Here is a 16,204-nt window from a genome sequence, read left to right as displayed (position 1 = left end):
AAACTTAGGTATATCACTTTTGAGACCAAAATGCTGACCTCTTTACCAAGCATTAAATATTCTCTCATTATTCAGCAATTTCTTTCAGTGTGATGGACAAAGTGAAAAATGGAGTTTTCCACCAAAATCCGTGGAAGACAAAACCTTAAAATATAATATTTCTGCTCCACAATTTAATGTCACTTTAAAAGATAAGTAACTCTTCAGTGAATTCAATCTATGCAGGAAACACAAGTATTTCAATCCAAACAAACCAAAAAAAAAATCTCCTCTGGTCCCTTACATACTCTAATTTCTTTCTCTCCTGCCTCCCTTGTTTACAAATATCTCAATAAATATGTTTCATAAATAACGTTTTGTTCCATTTAGACTGCTGAGTGTAAACTGGGTCAAACAAAAACCCACTAAAAGTAAAATAAATAAAAGGGTACAGTATAAACAAGAGGTTAGGCTCAATACAAATGAAAAACCAAGAGTCAAGCAAAGCTCGGGGCTGCTATATGAATAGGTTAGTTATCACGACAGGGGCAGTAATCTATGGCCCCTGGGCCAAATCTGGCCACACCTGTTTTTCTACAGTTCATGAACTAAAGATGATTTTGCATTTTTAAATAGCTGGAAAAAATAAAACGAACAATATTTCATGACCCATGGAAATTATAGAAACTCTGAATTCAAGTTCCATAAATAAAGTTCCAGTGGTACACACAAGCACACTCACTTGCTGTGCGCTGTCTATGGCTGCTTTTGCCACCAAGACAAAGCTGACTAGCTGCCACAAAGACCATAAGGCCACCACAACCTACAACGTTTACCATCTGGCCCTTTACACCCTTACAGTATGGTTCTCTTTTGAGGGAGACTTCTTCCTTCCTCAAGGGATACAGAACAAGGTTGAAGGCCTACTTGAGTCAGAATCAAACAGCCATGAACAGAGAGCCTGACGCCAGGCCACAGGCTTGAGGGAGGCATCAGTACTAATATCTAATACCGGGAAATGGGAGGTATACAAGCTGACACTCAAAGTGTTTCTCTGTGCCAGGCACTATGATAAACGTTGTAAGGCAGTACACTAAACAAAGAAAAAAGAAATGGGTTAGTCCAGCCGGTGTGGCTCAGTGGTTGAGTGTCAACCCATGAACCAAGAGGTCACCAATTCAATTCCAAGTCAGGGTACATGCCTAGGTTTCGGGCTCGATCCCCAGTAGGGGGTGTGCAGGAGGCAGCCAGTCGATGATCTTTTCTCATCAATGTTTCTATCTATCCCTCTCCCTTCCTCTCTCTCTAAAAAAATCAATAAAAACATATTTTTTTAAAAAAGAAATGGGTGAAATTATTTTTAATAACATATTTTATTTAACCCAATATATCAAAAATCTAACCACTGAATATGTAATCAATATAAAAATTGTTGAGTTTTGTTGCATTTTTGGTAATGAGTATTTAAAATCAGTGTGTATTTCACACACACAGCCCATCTCAATTTGTGCAAGTCACATTTCAAGTGCTCAAAAACTATATTGGCAAGTGGCTACCATATTGGACAGTGCAGTTTTAAAGCATTGTTTCATTTAATTCTCACAACAATGTTCTGAGGTAGGTACTATTATTATTACCATTACAGAAATAAAGAAACTGAGACTAAATGAGATGAAGTGACTTGCCCCAAGGTCACATAGGTAGTAACAGGTAGTGCTAAGGGTTCGATTCCAATGTGCCTCCAGAGGCCCCATTCCGATCCACTGTGTCTCCCAAACTGTACAAGACAGACCCCGCTATTTCTTCCAAAATATTAATCCAAACAAAATCTCATAACCTCTCCCTGTCCCTCCTCTGTAGCTTAGTGCACTCCGGTGTTAGTATTGCACACATCCACTCTTCCATCCTTTCTCTCTCACCCATGTTGCTGTTACCCCTGTCCCCTACGTAGCCCTGTAGGCAATCATTCCTCCTCAACCCAACAGGCTCACCTGCAGGCTTCATACCGTAGTCCCCATTCTCATGCCCAAGGAAGACACAGCTAATCCATCTACTCTCTATTCCAGTAAACCCAGACTTGATCTTGAAACTATCATCAGCACAGCACTCCAAGCAGCCTCTATCAACTCAAATTGCCACATGAAATGAAACCTATGTTGCTTCCCTATGGGAGCATAAGGACAAGAACTCTGTGTGGTCACCGAACGTTTATGCTATCCAGTATTGTGCCATATACAATTTGATGCCTAATAAATGTTGGGAATTCTCAAAATAGTAAATGTCCTGTCTTAACTAACTATATTCTTGAGGAGATTTAACACATATTTCAGTGGAAGTTAAATTTATTATACTAAATCATTTCTGCCAGTTACATTTTCATAAATGTAAGTTCTTAACATCGCCCTTCCAAAAGAAAGCTACCAGGTGTTCTTTAAAAAAAACAAACAAACAAAACCCTCCTCATTTACTTCCAAGCTCTTTACCTCTCTGGTTTTCAGATTTTAATTCATTTCTTGAGAACTAAAGACCTACAGACCTGCCCACTCCCTCCCTCTAGCAGATCATCTTTGACCAATTTCATTCTCGCCCTTGCAAGACAAGAAAGTCAAATCACGGAATTTTCCTAAGGAAGTAAAGAGTAGAAGAGAGCAAGACCAGAACCCATTATAATTATTTCCTTCTCAAGTTTTGTCACTGCACCTTTGGTGTGATGGTCATCTTAGCCCAGACCAAGATGATGGTGAGTTACAATTCCGCTTCTTACTCACACGGACAACCATGGAAACAATAAAATACCTCTACTCCAAGCCCTAAGCTTCAAGTGAGGCATACTACTGAGAGGAAGTATAATTTGTCACCCAAAATACACCTTTTGGGATATTGATTATGTTAAGCTGGTTATTTTTAAGAAACAAAAGACTCAGAAACTTCAACCTCCCACCTAACTGCCTAAAAGAATTTAGATAGAGGAGCTGCTCCTGGAAGGGAGCTATTATCACAGATAGCTATATTTTAATATGTACTAGGTGTGACAGACAGGAAGGAACCTACCTAGGCCCATTTGATCAAAGTCCTCTCTATCCCATTGTTAAAGATAGCCCAGCAAACATTTACTTACCAATCATTTTTTTTTCTATCTCTATGTGAATTGCCCCTCTGCCCTTTGAAGGCCCCCCACACTATCCTTAGCTCAAGATGGCATATAAACCTTAACTGCCTGATCTGTATGCAGGCCTCATATTCTTATGGAACCCTCGTATGTACATATGTAATAAATTTGGTATTTTCTCCTGTTAATCTGTCTCATCTCAATTTGATTATTAGTCCAGCCAGAAGAACTTAGAAAGGTAGGAAGGAAAATTATTTTTCCTCCCCCACACTGCCACCATAAACAGCTCCTTTCTCTTCTCCCTTCTGTGTTCCTTCCCCCATATCAATTCAAGTATCAGCCTTTGCATTCCAAAACCCCAAAATCCGGCAGGGGCCCAGGTTAGGGCACCACCAGGGAATATCTCCAATCTGTGCTTCTCTCTCCAATGGGCCCCTACGTTAACATGTTTATTCCTGCTTCCAAAAAAGAGATGGCCAATCTGCTTCAATTTAGAAGCAGACAGATTAACTATGGCAAAGTTTTCTTCTTCATCTCAAGTTCATACCTCAAAATATTTCTTTCCTTTCTCATTCTCTTCTATTTCTTTCTTACATCAAAGAAAAAATACTTTTTTAACGATCATCTACTCACCTGAATTCCTGATCCTGACCCCACCACCTCTCATGCATAAATTATCTACCCCTCACTTTTACATCAACAACTTTACCTCTCTACTGTGCCTTTTAACAGACCTCTCTCTTTTCAATTGTCAAACTTTTGCAAAGAGTGATCTACGCTCTCCACTTATATTTTCTCACCACCCATTTATTACTTGAAACTTGGCTTTTCTTCCCAGCACTGGACTGAAAACCACTCACTTAAGGATCACCGATGCGATTTTCTTCCTCCGTATCTTCTCTCACCTTCTGGGACTCCTGGCACTATTAAAACCTTTGTGACTCTCTCTTTGCTTGGTTTCTGAGGCATCTCACCACCTTCAACCTATCCCTGCTCTGGCTGCTCTCTGGCCGTCCATCCCACTGAGTTATTTTCTTCCTCCCAAGCTTCTGTCATCAGTCTTGTTCTTTCCATAAGCACTGTCTCTCCTGTGCCTCTCATGCATTCCCACCAAGACTTCAAATATTGTCTGCCTCTGAAAACAATGCCTTAAACTCTCTCCCTAGCTACAATTTCAAAACTATCTGCTGGACGCCTATCTAAAGCAGAATGTAACATCTTTTCAGAAAAAACACACACAAACCTCTATTCCCTCATGACTCCACTCCCAGCCATTGGCTTTTTCCTCTGGCACATCCTTCCCTTCTCTAGTATGGGAAATAACTGTTCCCACTAAATGCCAAATACGTCAGCAGAGGTGGGACATATGAATAGACATTTGTATAGCTCTGGATGTAAAAGGTAAAACAGTACCATGCACAGGGTTACACGTAAGAAGCAGTATTTACAAACCACACTGAATTTTTTATACAAACAAAAAATAAAAACTCTCCGGCCTTCTGCACTTTTAATATTATATGTTATCCTTCTGAAACCTCTGAAGTTCCTCTGATGCCTTCCTTCCTCTTATTCCCCATCCCTCCCTCAATCATGTTTCACATACAGCAAATAATAAATAATAAATTAATGGGGAGAAATGTCCTTGGGAAAACAATTAGTTTCAGCATCGCAAAGCCCCCTTAACAACATAAAGCAGTGATTTTCAACCGATGTGCTGCAAGAACTTTTAAAACTTGCAAGACCTAACTATTTAGTCAGGGGCACTGACCTCTTTCCCTAAGATTGTCAAATCAAAAAAAGTGACAATAGCCATCTGATGTGAATGAATCAAAATTAAACCTATTTCTTTGTAGGATCAGCAAAAAATATAGTATTTGTGTGTGTGTTGCAGAATTTTAGTAATTAGTTTATATGTGCCATGAGATTTTTAAAAAATAGAAAATCGCTGACATAAAAGATCAAACAGTAACAGCCCAAATCCTTTCTGTTTCCACCAAAACCCTCAGTGAGTCACCGGGACAGTGACTCATTCTGTGTTAGAAGAGGAGCTGCAAATGTTTAACTTGGAGTTTAAAGAATCAGTATGTTCACCTTCAACTTCACTCAATCACTGATTCATAATCAAACCCAAGTTTCTCCGGTGCTTAAAATTAACACCAATGCTTAGGCTTGGGGGCTGCTTGAAAGGCAAATTCGGAAGTCTGGGAGGGGCCTTCTCTCAGCTGTCTTGAATCACCATCAACTTGCAAAGGCACGCCTCTCCTCTCAGGATTTCTGGTCAACAACAATTCTTCAGATACTAAAGGGCGGTCGTTCTCATTTTGAGTTTCTAAGAATCACTTGCGTAAAATAAAGTTTAGGTTCCTAGATCTTACCCATGCCTTGAAGGAGTGGCCGCAAATCTGCATTTTTAATACTACTCGAACTTTGAAACACAGCCACAGAATTTAATGTTAGAAAGATCTATGAGGCTCCTGGCCCCGCCCCCACCCCATGCAGAGCCATTAGTCCGCAAAGAGCAACTCCACCTTGAGCTGAAATAAGAAGCCTGCACAAAAATGCAGGTAAGCATTTTTAAACTCCTTAGTTAGCCTTATTTCCTTCCGTATCAAAAAAAAAATCTACATTTGCAAATATATCCTCAGTCTTACACACAGTTCTCCATAAGTTAGGAAAGTTTCCTAGAGTATAATGGGAATAGCACTAGACTGCAAATTTGGGGACCTGCAATCGGTATCCACCAATAAGCAATTTCACCTTGGGCAAGTCACACAACACCGCACCTCAGCCTCCTCAGCCATAAATTAGGTGATTGAAATGACTTATCTCTGGGGTCCCATCCAACTCCCACTCTATGAAGTTCAAAGTAAATTAGGAGGAGAGCTAGCATTGCATCTTCAGATGCAGATTATATTTCATTAGATCCAGGACTAAATTCCAACCAGCAAACATGAAAATGATTTTAAACGAAGATGACTGAAACAGCATTGCATTGAAATGCCAAAGTAAAGCAAACAAAAACTATTTCATGCTTTTCCAGGCAGCAGAAAACCTTCAAAGTCAGAACCAACAGAACGAACTTCAAATTCAGGCTTTACATTTACTGTGCTAAGTCAGAAAAATTAATTGTTCTCTCTCAGCCTCAGTGTAGTGCCTTTTTCACTAGGGCTACTAAAGTTAAATATTGTGCAAAAAGTCCCTGGCACAATGGGGAACGCAATAATTAACACATTAAATCACTTCCCATTTTCTCCTAGTGATGTGCCTTTTATAGAGTTCCCAGTTCAAGATCATCCCAATAAGTGATTAATAATTGCCTCTGACATAATTGTTGCAATTCTCTTCTAATAACAACAGCTACCATTTTCTTAAATAATTCCTATGTGTTAAGTGCTTTAAACATGTTAGCTCACTTAATCCTCACAATAACTGTGTAATTGTAAAAGTCAGGAACCACCATTCTTCAGATGATAAAACTGAAGCCTGTTGAGATCATGACTGCCCACAGCCACACAACCACTAATGAAGGGGCATTCAGGTAGCCTGGCTTCAGAGCCCAAGCACATCATGATTACTCTATGTTCCTTTATCTTCTGGTACCACCTACCTACTTATACAAATCACACACAATAGCAAAGACATGTGAATGAAGAACCCACACTCTTTAAAAATAATTCTCACGTAACTACAAGTTTAGACTGAGCTCTACCGGCAAAGCTGCAGGTGAAAACCTGCCCTGGGAGCTCTGCCCACACACTACACTCATTAATCTACTCTCATAAAAACCATGAGGCTGATTTTGATCTACGAGTTATGAAATGTGTGATCGGGAGCTTTGTTTCCACCAGAAAGCCATCCTGAATTGGATGAATTTTTCTGAAGTTTTCGGCTACTATCTCAATTTAAGAACTATTGATTTCCTACCCTCATCGGGATGGAAAATAACATTGAATAATAATCCATGTGGAAAAGATAGCAACAATAAAGGACAAAGAAGAATTTTTAATTCTTAAAAAACAGAAGGTAAACACCCCATTAACTCGCTAAGATTTTAGGGCAAAAAGAAAAAGCGAGTTATTAAAGGTTACAGACCAGCAGGCACTCACCAGGAGATGTCCTATTCTTTGATACAATGGAAGATAAGATCATGAACCTAGTTCTATTCACTGTAGAGATGATGATGGTGAGATTGATAATGATGGTAGTGATGATGTTGGTGGTGGTGATAGTGACAAGTACACTTGAATGCCTGAATCTCACCACTAAAGAGGCATTAATACATCTTTATAGAGAACTATACAAAGTTTAGTAGAAACACTTTTCCTAAAGGGCTATTGTTAAAAAAATAAAATAATTGACCCCCAATAAATGTAGACTAGATTAAAAATGAATAAATGAACTATAATGTAATCAATGCTGCTGGCCTCAGGGATAAAAATGCAAACAAAATTTTCCCTATGTCAGTCAAACAAATAAGTAAATTCTTCCTTGAGGACAAGCCATACTTTTTTGCTTTTATTGAGGTATGTCCTATGATTCGAATCCTTTAGCTATTACTATTTCTGACACAAATTAAGTGAGAAATGTATTCTGGTCATGGTGAAACACTACCCTGCCCCAGGAATTTCTAAGACTAGGGCTGCTAGAAACAGCCACTCAGAAACAATCCCCTTCCTTACCCAGCTCTGCTAGAAGATTAATCTTTATTAAAATCAACCTTTCCTCAGAGGGCCAGAAAAGGAAGTGATGAAATAATCAGACCTAAAATGTATGTATTTGTGTTTATATGGTTAAGAATAAAAATGAATCCTAGAAAGATGCAGACTCCCATTGATTTAGAAGTCCTGTTTTATCTACATATACTTACAAATGGAGAAGTCAGATAAAGCAAAGGATGTGAATACAAGAAGGGAGAAATGTCCTGATCCTTAACTCCTCACATTCCAGGAAGCATCTGCTCTGAGAACAATGACTCACAGTTTCAGATAACAGAATAACATTCTCTTTTCAGAGAGGAATCGTGTTCCCAGCAACGGTATTTTCAGTGAAACTGTATCAACAGAGTCAAAAACTACCCCTAAAAGAAGCATATTTTCTCTTTCAAAGATCCACTGGGCAACCAGGATAGTATTGTCGCACCCAGTCTTGAGTGCTTTAGCCTTCTCAGAGGCATGTGACAGACTCTCTTCCCAAAAGAAAAATCTAAGAATAAAGTTAAAAACCAAGAGACAATAACATGCACCCCAGGTGCTGGCAATAACTGCAGAAAAAAGGAGACTGGCAACGGAAATTGCAGAAAAGATAACGCAGGGGAAGTTCTAGAATAAGAGTATGCAAACATCTAAGCAAAGCCTAAATATTTATCAAAATCATCCAAATCTGCATTACAGAAAAACTGTCACACATGTAGAGCCAAAATAATAATTCTTAGTAAATAATAATTAATGTGGAACTACCTTAAATATTGTCTGCTGTGACTTAGTATTTCAATATTTTCTTTAGCCATAATCGCAAGACCAGGATTCATTCATTTTTAAAATAATGGTTCAGCCCGGGCCAGGCGTGGCTCAGTGGTTGAGCATCAACCTATGATGCAGGAGATGGAGGTTCGATTCCCAGTCAGGGCACATGCCCGGGTTTCGGGTTCCATGCCCCGTAGGAGGTGTGCAGGAGGCAGCTGATCAATGACTCTCTCATCATTGATGTTTCTCTCTCTCTCTCTCCCTCTCACTTCCTCTCTCTGAAATCAATAAAAATACATGATTTTTTTTTATTAAAAAATAAAATAATAAAATTAAATAAGAGGTTCAATAATGAAAGTAGAGGTCTGCCTCCATGTAAAAAGGAAATGATGCCTACTGCATCTTCTTCAGTACAGTGGTACCTCGGTTTTTGAATGCAATCTGTTCCGATGACCGTTCAAGTTCTGAAACTCAAAAACCGAGGAAATCTGAGGGATCCACAGCCGACAGCCGGGCCTCAGGATCTTGCCCTCAGCGGAAGCTGTGTGGCATGTTCAAGTTCCGAGGCGGTTCAAAAACTGAAGCATTTACTTTGGGGTTTACGGCATTTGTAAACCAAAATATTCATCAACGGAGACGTTCGAAAACCACAGCACCACTGTATTATTACATTATATATTACTTACAATATTAACAGTTGTTTATCGAGTGCCTAGTAGGTGCTAGATACTGATTTTAACTTGATAACTACTCTGGGAATTAAATTTCATTATCCCCATTACAGATGAGGAAATTGAGGCTCAGAGCAGTTAAGTAACCTGTTCAAGATCACACAACTAGTGCTAAGACTCAATTGCAGATCTTAAGCACTAACCAACACTTCCTTTTCCAGGGAAACAAGGCTTCCCTTTTTCCTGGCATTCTCCTATGAAAGACAAAGTGGCCTGGCCCCTGCACACATTACCTCTTCCGGACTCCTCTCCCAAACATATCCACCCAGTCAATCAACTTCCAGCAGAGAAAAAACCGTGAATATGGATCAACTTTGATTTTATCTCATTTCGTGATGGTAGTAATTCTTGTGGTAATTAATGCTGGTAGAGAATAAATATTTATACAATGAACTGTTGTGAAATCCTACCCATCCTTTATTATGTGCCCTACATTTTTTAATATCACTCTTAACATTATAGGTAATTGTGCCTCAATTTCTGGCCTCTGACTAAATTTAAACATGCTTCTGGTTAAGTGTTTATAGTTGGGTGGTTGGATTATGGGTGATTTAGGTTTATTTCCTTTACTCCCAGTGTTTATCACCTATCTATCACGTGATAAGCACTAACCATATATTACTCTTTCAATTAGAAAAATATACAATAAATGTTATTTTGATGAAAAAATGTTTCAGTATTTACCCACCCCCCAAAAAAATTATTATTTTCCCTTAGTACTGGAAAAGAAGACATTCATTAACCCAATTTAATCCTGGGCCAGGTAAGAACACAAACTTGAAATAAGAGATGAAGTTTCTCTTATAAATGGCTCCCACTTTTACATTATCTTTGTTACTTTAAAAACTAAGAAATGTTTCATGAAACTGGATTTTAACTATTGTGTTGCTCTTCTTTTCCTTCCCACAGGTCTATTTAGTAAAATATTCTATACCCAATAAATATGGTTTTGTGTCAGACTGTTAACCACACCCATTTCCTCTCCAGGGCAAACATTCACCTACATTTCCCATCCTCCTTTGCAGCTAAATGTGATCATTGAAAAAGAAGCAGGAATGATATGAGACACTTCTATGTCTAGCCCATAAAAATCACCCACATGAGAAACTCCAGGCTCTTCTCCAGCAGTCTTGGAAGCTAAGTGTTGATGATAATGGAGCCACAAAATGGAAGGAACCTGGGTCTCTGAATCACCACTTAGAAGAACACCCAAGAACATCGTTTTGAAATTTACAGGAGTAAAAATTAAAAGTATATTATGTAAGCCATTCCAAATTTGAGGTTTCTCTGTTACCCTACCTAACACATGGCTTTATTAACATATTCCATTTATTACAGCAGAAGGGTAAAGCACTATGCTGTTTATCTTACCTTTTTCAAAGACTCCTTCTGCTTCCAGGACAGAGATGGTAAGGTCTGCAGCAGTCTTGACCAGCTCCGCCTTCACTGTGACCTGTGAGGGGCTGTGTTCCAGGAGCTGCACCCCAATAGTCACATTTCCTCCAGGCCTGATCATCCCAGGAGCTGTCACCAGAAATCTGGGCCTAAAGAATTCCCAACAAGGGAAAACCAAAGTCTTTTATCCTCACATCTCCATTCTTTTGTGATCCTTAAATGTTATAGACAATGAGATAAAACTCTTCTATTGTTCAACTGCAACAGTTCCAATTAATATTGCCCTGTTGCTCCATTTAGCAAGTACATTGAAGTACCATTGAAACAATAATTCCCATAAATCGATGTTAATGTAGTAGTTCATGTACCACTAGAGTAGAGCCTGTATTATTACTTCCATTTTATAAACGACAAACAGCACAAGATGAGCTTCAGTGTAGATGGCTTACACTGGGGTGTGCAGAAGTTACTGGCAGCGTGCAAGCCTCTAAACTTCTTTTACAGATGACCTCACCCCAGTGTGATTTTTTTTTCTCTCTTGGCTTAAACACATACACACACACACACACACACACACACACAGAGGGAGAGAAAGCGATTTTGCCTGTTTCTTATTCTAACCTTTGAGTTTGGGCATTTGCCCAAGAAAAGATTGTCTAACCAATACCACTGATTGAAATATACCATCAGACATTAAACTATCAGTGGTGAAATTTCCAGGTGTAGCAGAGCATAAAAGTCGCTAAAACAGCATTTTCTCTGCCCAAGCTAGGGACCAGGACTCAACTGCAAAAACCTTTAGGAGTGGGGCGCTTTCCAGTGTTTGGGTGCCTCTGTAGTTACCTTTCTACAGTGTCTGCACCTGAACCACACTTCAGCTACCTAAGCCACCCTCTGCCCACGCCAAAGCTGAGACATCTTGTTTAGAAAAACTAGTATCCTATGTCTTGGCGTGAAGAAGGCAGGCACATCGCCTGGGAGCAAACAGCTGAGAAAATGCAGAGGCAACATGGACTAAAAATAAAAGGGCTCTCTTTAGAAAGCAGTTACGGCCCCAGAGACGCTTCAGCAACTTCAAGGGTGAAGAAAATAACTGTCTCACGGGGAACCACGCTGAAGCGACACATGGTCAAACGACCAGGCCAGTGCCTCGGTAGCGGCCGCCGCTGCGGGTCCGCTTCCCACCCGCCGCCGCACGGCCGCTGCGCCTCCCGCAGCCCGGGCCCAGGTGCACAGCGCGCCCCGCGCCCCGCGCGCCCGCGCTCCTACCTCGGGGCTGCGGCCAGCGCTGCGGTCCACACGCAGACGAGGTGGGCGGCGGTCAGCAGCCGTGGGTCCCGCATCTCTGCAGCGTCTGCGCGGGAGACCGCGGGCTCCGGGGGGTACTGCCGGGCAGCGCGGGGTGTGGCTTTCCACCTCCTCCCTGACTCTCCCCCGACCCGGGAGCTCAGCCGTCTGAAATGGGCGCGCCAGAAAGCGGAGCGATCTAAATTGAGACGGGACTCGGTGGCTCCACCCCTCCGATCGGGATCACAATGGCGCTTCTCGCAGCTCTGGCAAACATCGCAGATCCAGGCGGGTCGGAAATCGGTCTCTGAGGCGGGTATAGCCCACCCTGGCCCCGCGTCCCTGCTCCCGCGGAGCACACAGGCGCCCGCCGCCGCCCACCGGGCTCCCCCGCTGTTTACACTAGTGCCCGACCGGCGATGCCCCGAGTGAGTAAACAGGCGCGCTCTTGTGAGGAGCAATTCAGAGCAGCTATGTGGAGTTGGGAAAAATCGTTTTCTTCAGACTGTAAGTCAGGATGTTAGAGAAATGGCAAACACGCACACGCACACGCCAAACGGGTGCATTTTACTGGGAAGGTGTTTAATGTATATGAATGTGCACCAGAGAAAACTTTACTATTACCTTAAAACAAGAATCGAGGTATATTTTTTGATTCACCAGGAAAATGTGGTTTCTCAGCTGGCACATGCAAGAGTTAGGTGTTGCTGTTTGGGACTCTGAGAAACAATCGGGGAGATGCTTTATACTTTGGGCTGTGTCTGAACACACTTGCCACAGGCAGGTATTCGTTAGAACTGGAAAGCGTGCAGCAATCTGTAGTAACACAGCTAGGCCTGGGGTAGCTCTCCTGTGCCAAAGAAGGCCAGTGGCCCTGGCGCCCAGGGATACTGGTCTCCAGCTCCTCACTGTCCTGGCTTGTCAGCAGCTCCTTCCCCAGCTCCTTGGCACTGCCACCATGTTCAGATGACTCAAGTTTCACCATGACTACACCATAAAGGCAAGGAACTGCCAAAAACTGTTGAAAAACAGGCACATTGAGCCCCAGACAACTTAAAGTCTCTAGTTCATGGAGAAAAGTTTTAGATGGTGACTTTTTAATAGAGGGCAAAATGAGAAAGTAAAAGAGGTCAGCGAGCAGATGTCTTATGACAAAGTTATGTGCTAAAAAGGGGGAAAGTAGCACCTAGACAAACTGTGGTTTTTGGAATCCAGGAACTTGCTTTCCTCCCTTTCCTGTTCCACCCTTTTTCACCCTGCTGAACAACTTTCGGAGGTCCCTCATGTCCTCATGTCTCCTACAGGCAGCCTATCTTTAGTGGCTGACTTCCTGTGCAGGCAGGGCTTGGATATGGGGAAAAGTATATAAGTGGATCCTTGGGTTCAGATCCTGTCTCTGAAACAGCTGTTACTGCTAGTCTGGTCGCTTTATCTCTGTTCAGAAAGAAGGGCCCGGGACAATTGTGAGCCAAGTATCAAAGTCTAACAGTGCTTCTCAAACTCTTCTGTGTATGAGAATCACATTAAAATGCAAACTGATTCAGCAGGTCTGAGACAAGGACTGAGATTCTGCTTCACCTCAGCTTTCAGTGGGTCACAGAGTATCTACAGGTAGAGGCCATTCGGGGGCACTTTGATGAGAAAAGGAAGTTGGAGAAAATCTTTTCAAGCTTCACTTTATAAGATGGATCAATAAATTCAGGTTTATTCTAGGCAAACGTAAAACGGACTCCAAAAGATTCGTTGATAATGTTGCATTTCCAGAAGACTTTTAGAAAGGCTGAGAACCACCTAGTTGTTTTATAGAATTAAATGTGTGCAGATTTTAGATTGATGCAACCTCCCTGTTTACGCCTGCCTTCTCACAAAACACGTTTATTGAAAAGCTTAATTAACCATGCTGAAATTTAGCCACGTGGATTTGCACAGGGATGAAGCTATTACATGCCTGGCACAGAGTAACTACTCAATAAAAGTTTGTTAAAAGAATTAATGATCTCAGACAAGAAAGGGATGAAAGAGTTCATCACAAGCAACCAGTATTACAAAAAATGTTAGAGGGACTTGGAGGAAGAGGAGGAGGGTAGAGGAGGAAAAGAAAGGAGGAGGAGAGAGGAGGAGGGGAGGGGAGGAGGAGGGGAGGAAGAAGAAACCAAAATATGAATAATAAAATGGCACTAACTCCATACCTAGCAATAATTGCTTTAAATGTAAATGGATTAAATGCTGTAATCAAAAGACATAGGATGGCTGAATGAATAAGAAAATAAGACCCATACACATGATGCCTACGAGAGACCCACCTCAGATCAAAAGGCACACACAAACTGAAAGTAAAGGGATGGAAAAAGATATTGTGTGTAAATGGGAATGGAAAATAAAATGCTAGGGTAGCGAACCATAAGACAAAATAAACTTTAAAACAAAAGCTATATAACAAGAGTCAAGGAAGGGCCCAGTAATTTCACTTTGGGGTATTTATCTGAAAAACCCAAAACACCAGTTCAAAAGACATATGCATCCATATGTTCATTGCAGTGTTATTTACAATAGCCAAGATATGGAAGCAACCTAAGTGTCTGTCAATACACAAATGGATAAAGAAGATGTGACATATACAGGGTGTCCCAAAAAAATGTATACACACTTTGAATAATTATAAAGGCAGTGTTTATTAAAATACATTTCATTTTCAAAATGTAACAGAAATCAGCTGTTAAAGTGTGTATACATTTTTGGGAGACACCCTGTATATAAAATGGAATATTAGCCATAAAGAGTGAAACTTTGCCATTTGCAATGACATGGACAGACCTAAAGGGTACTATGCTAAGTGAAATAAGTCAGACAGAAAAAGACAAATACCATATGATTTCACTTATATGTGGAATCTAAAAAACAGAATAAATGAACAAACAAAACAAAAACAAACTCATAGATACAGAGGACGACTGATGGTTGACAGATGGGAGGAGGGCTGAGGGGATGGGTGAAAAGAGGAAAAGGATTAAGAAGTACAAATTGGTAATTACGGAGTAGTCACGGGATGTAAAGAACAGCATAGGGAATATTATAATATTGTAATAACTATGTATAGTGTCAGATGGGTACTAGACTTATCGGGGTGATCACTTTGTAAGTTATATGAATGTCTAATCACTATGTTGTACACCTGAAACTAATATAATATTGTATGTCAACTGTAATTGAAAAGTAAATTACTTTAAAGAGTAAACATTTTTTAAGGGTTAAAAATTAATAAAAACTGAAAATAGTCTGAGAGTAATAACAGATTGGATTAAATAATTATGGTATACTTATGCAACAGAATGCTATAAAGTAATTATAAATTGTGTTCTTGAATTGGAGACTAGTTGTTTAGAGTTAAATATTTATGATATGCTGTTAGGGGAAGACTGTTTTATAAAACGGAATTTAAATGTGATTCCATTTTTATAAAACTAAAGTATGTTTATGTGTACACACATAAATATTATAGATATATGCATTAAAGAAAGACTTGAAGGATGGTCACCAAAATGTCATCAATATCCTGGTGAGTACCTATATCTGCCAAGTTTTCTACAATAAGTATATATATCATTTTTCTTTAAGAAGGAAACAACAAAAATGGTATTGTTTTGGTAAATAGTCTTTAAGGGAGCATCTTGGAATAAAATCCATGAATTCAGATACCAAAAAAATTATGTATCTGCCTCCCATAAAAACTGACCTTTGGCATATGAGCTCCACTCTGTTCCCATGTCCCTTCTGACCTGTCTTTAGGGTGTTGTTCAGCGAGAAAAGCAGAACCACCATGAGACCAATTCTATGCAATTATGGGAGCTATGGAGCAGCCATTGCCCCTGCTTCTGGTGTTGAGCCTAAAGTCACCCTAAGTCAGCCAGGGGAGAAAAGCTAAAAGTGAATGAGAGCAAGGAAACATGAGGGAGAATTGGAACCCATGTCTCTACTCCACCTCCAGCTTTGATGTCATGGGTAACATGCAGAAGAAACTAATATCTTTCACCCTGAGCTGCATATGCGCTGTGCCCAGAATTCAGGAAGCTCAAGGAGGAGATCCTCTGAAAACTAGAGAAGCTACAGGCCCCACTGCCACCCCACACCCACCAAGTCAGCTAGCAGATCAGTAACAATATGGACAGCAGCCTACCTGCCCCGCACACTGCACTGACCTTCAGAGAGTAAAAAATACAGCTCTACTATGCTGCTCACTTGAA

General features: G+C 40.6%; 1 protein-coding gene across 1 annotated transcript in view; it reads right to left on the bottom strand.

Annotated features, from left to right (window-relative positions):
• CD109 (CD109 molecule) overlaps window positions 1–12,361 on the bottom strand; it is a 99,802-nt gene extending 87,441 nt beyond the window's left edge. The window contains exons 1-2 of the mRNA XM_081141070.1: window positions 11,946–12,361; window positions 10,653–10,825 (exon numbers count right to left, since the gene is read on the bottom strand). Of these exons, the coding sequence (XP_080997196.1) occupies window positions 10,653–10,825; window positions 11,946–12,019 (247 nt within the window). The 5' untranslated portion in view covers window positions 12,020–12,361. The remainder of the gene's footprint in view (window positions 1–10,652; window positions 10,826–11,945) is intronic.
• Between the last annotated feature and the right edge of the window lie 3,843 nt (window positions 12,362–16,204).

The sequence above is a fragment of the Miniopterus schreibersii genome (assembly GCF_964146895.1).
Source record: "Miniopterus schreibersii genome assembly, chromosome: 6".
NCBI lineage: Eukaryota > Metazoa > Chordata > Mammalia > Chiroptera > Miniopteridae > Miniopterus > Miniopterus schreibersii.
This window is presented reverse-complemented; position numbering and strand designations above follow the sequence as displayed.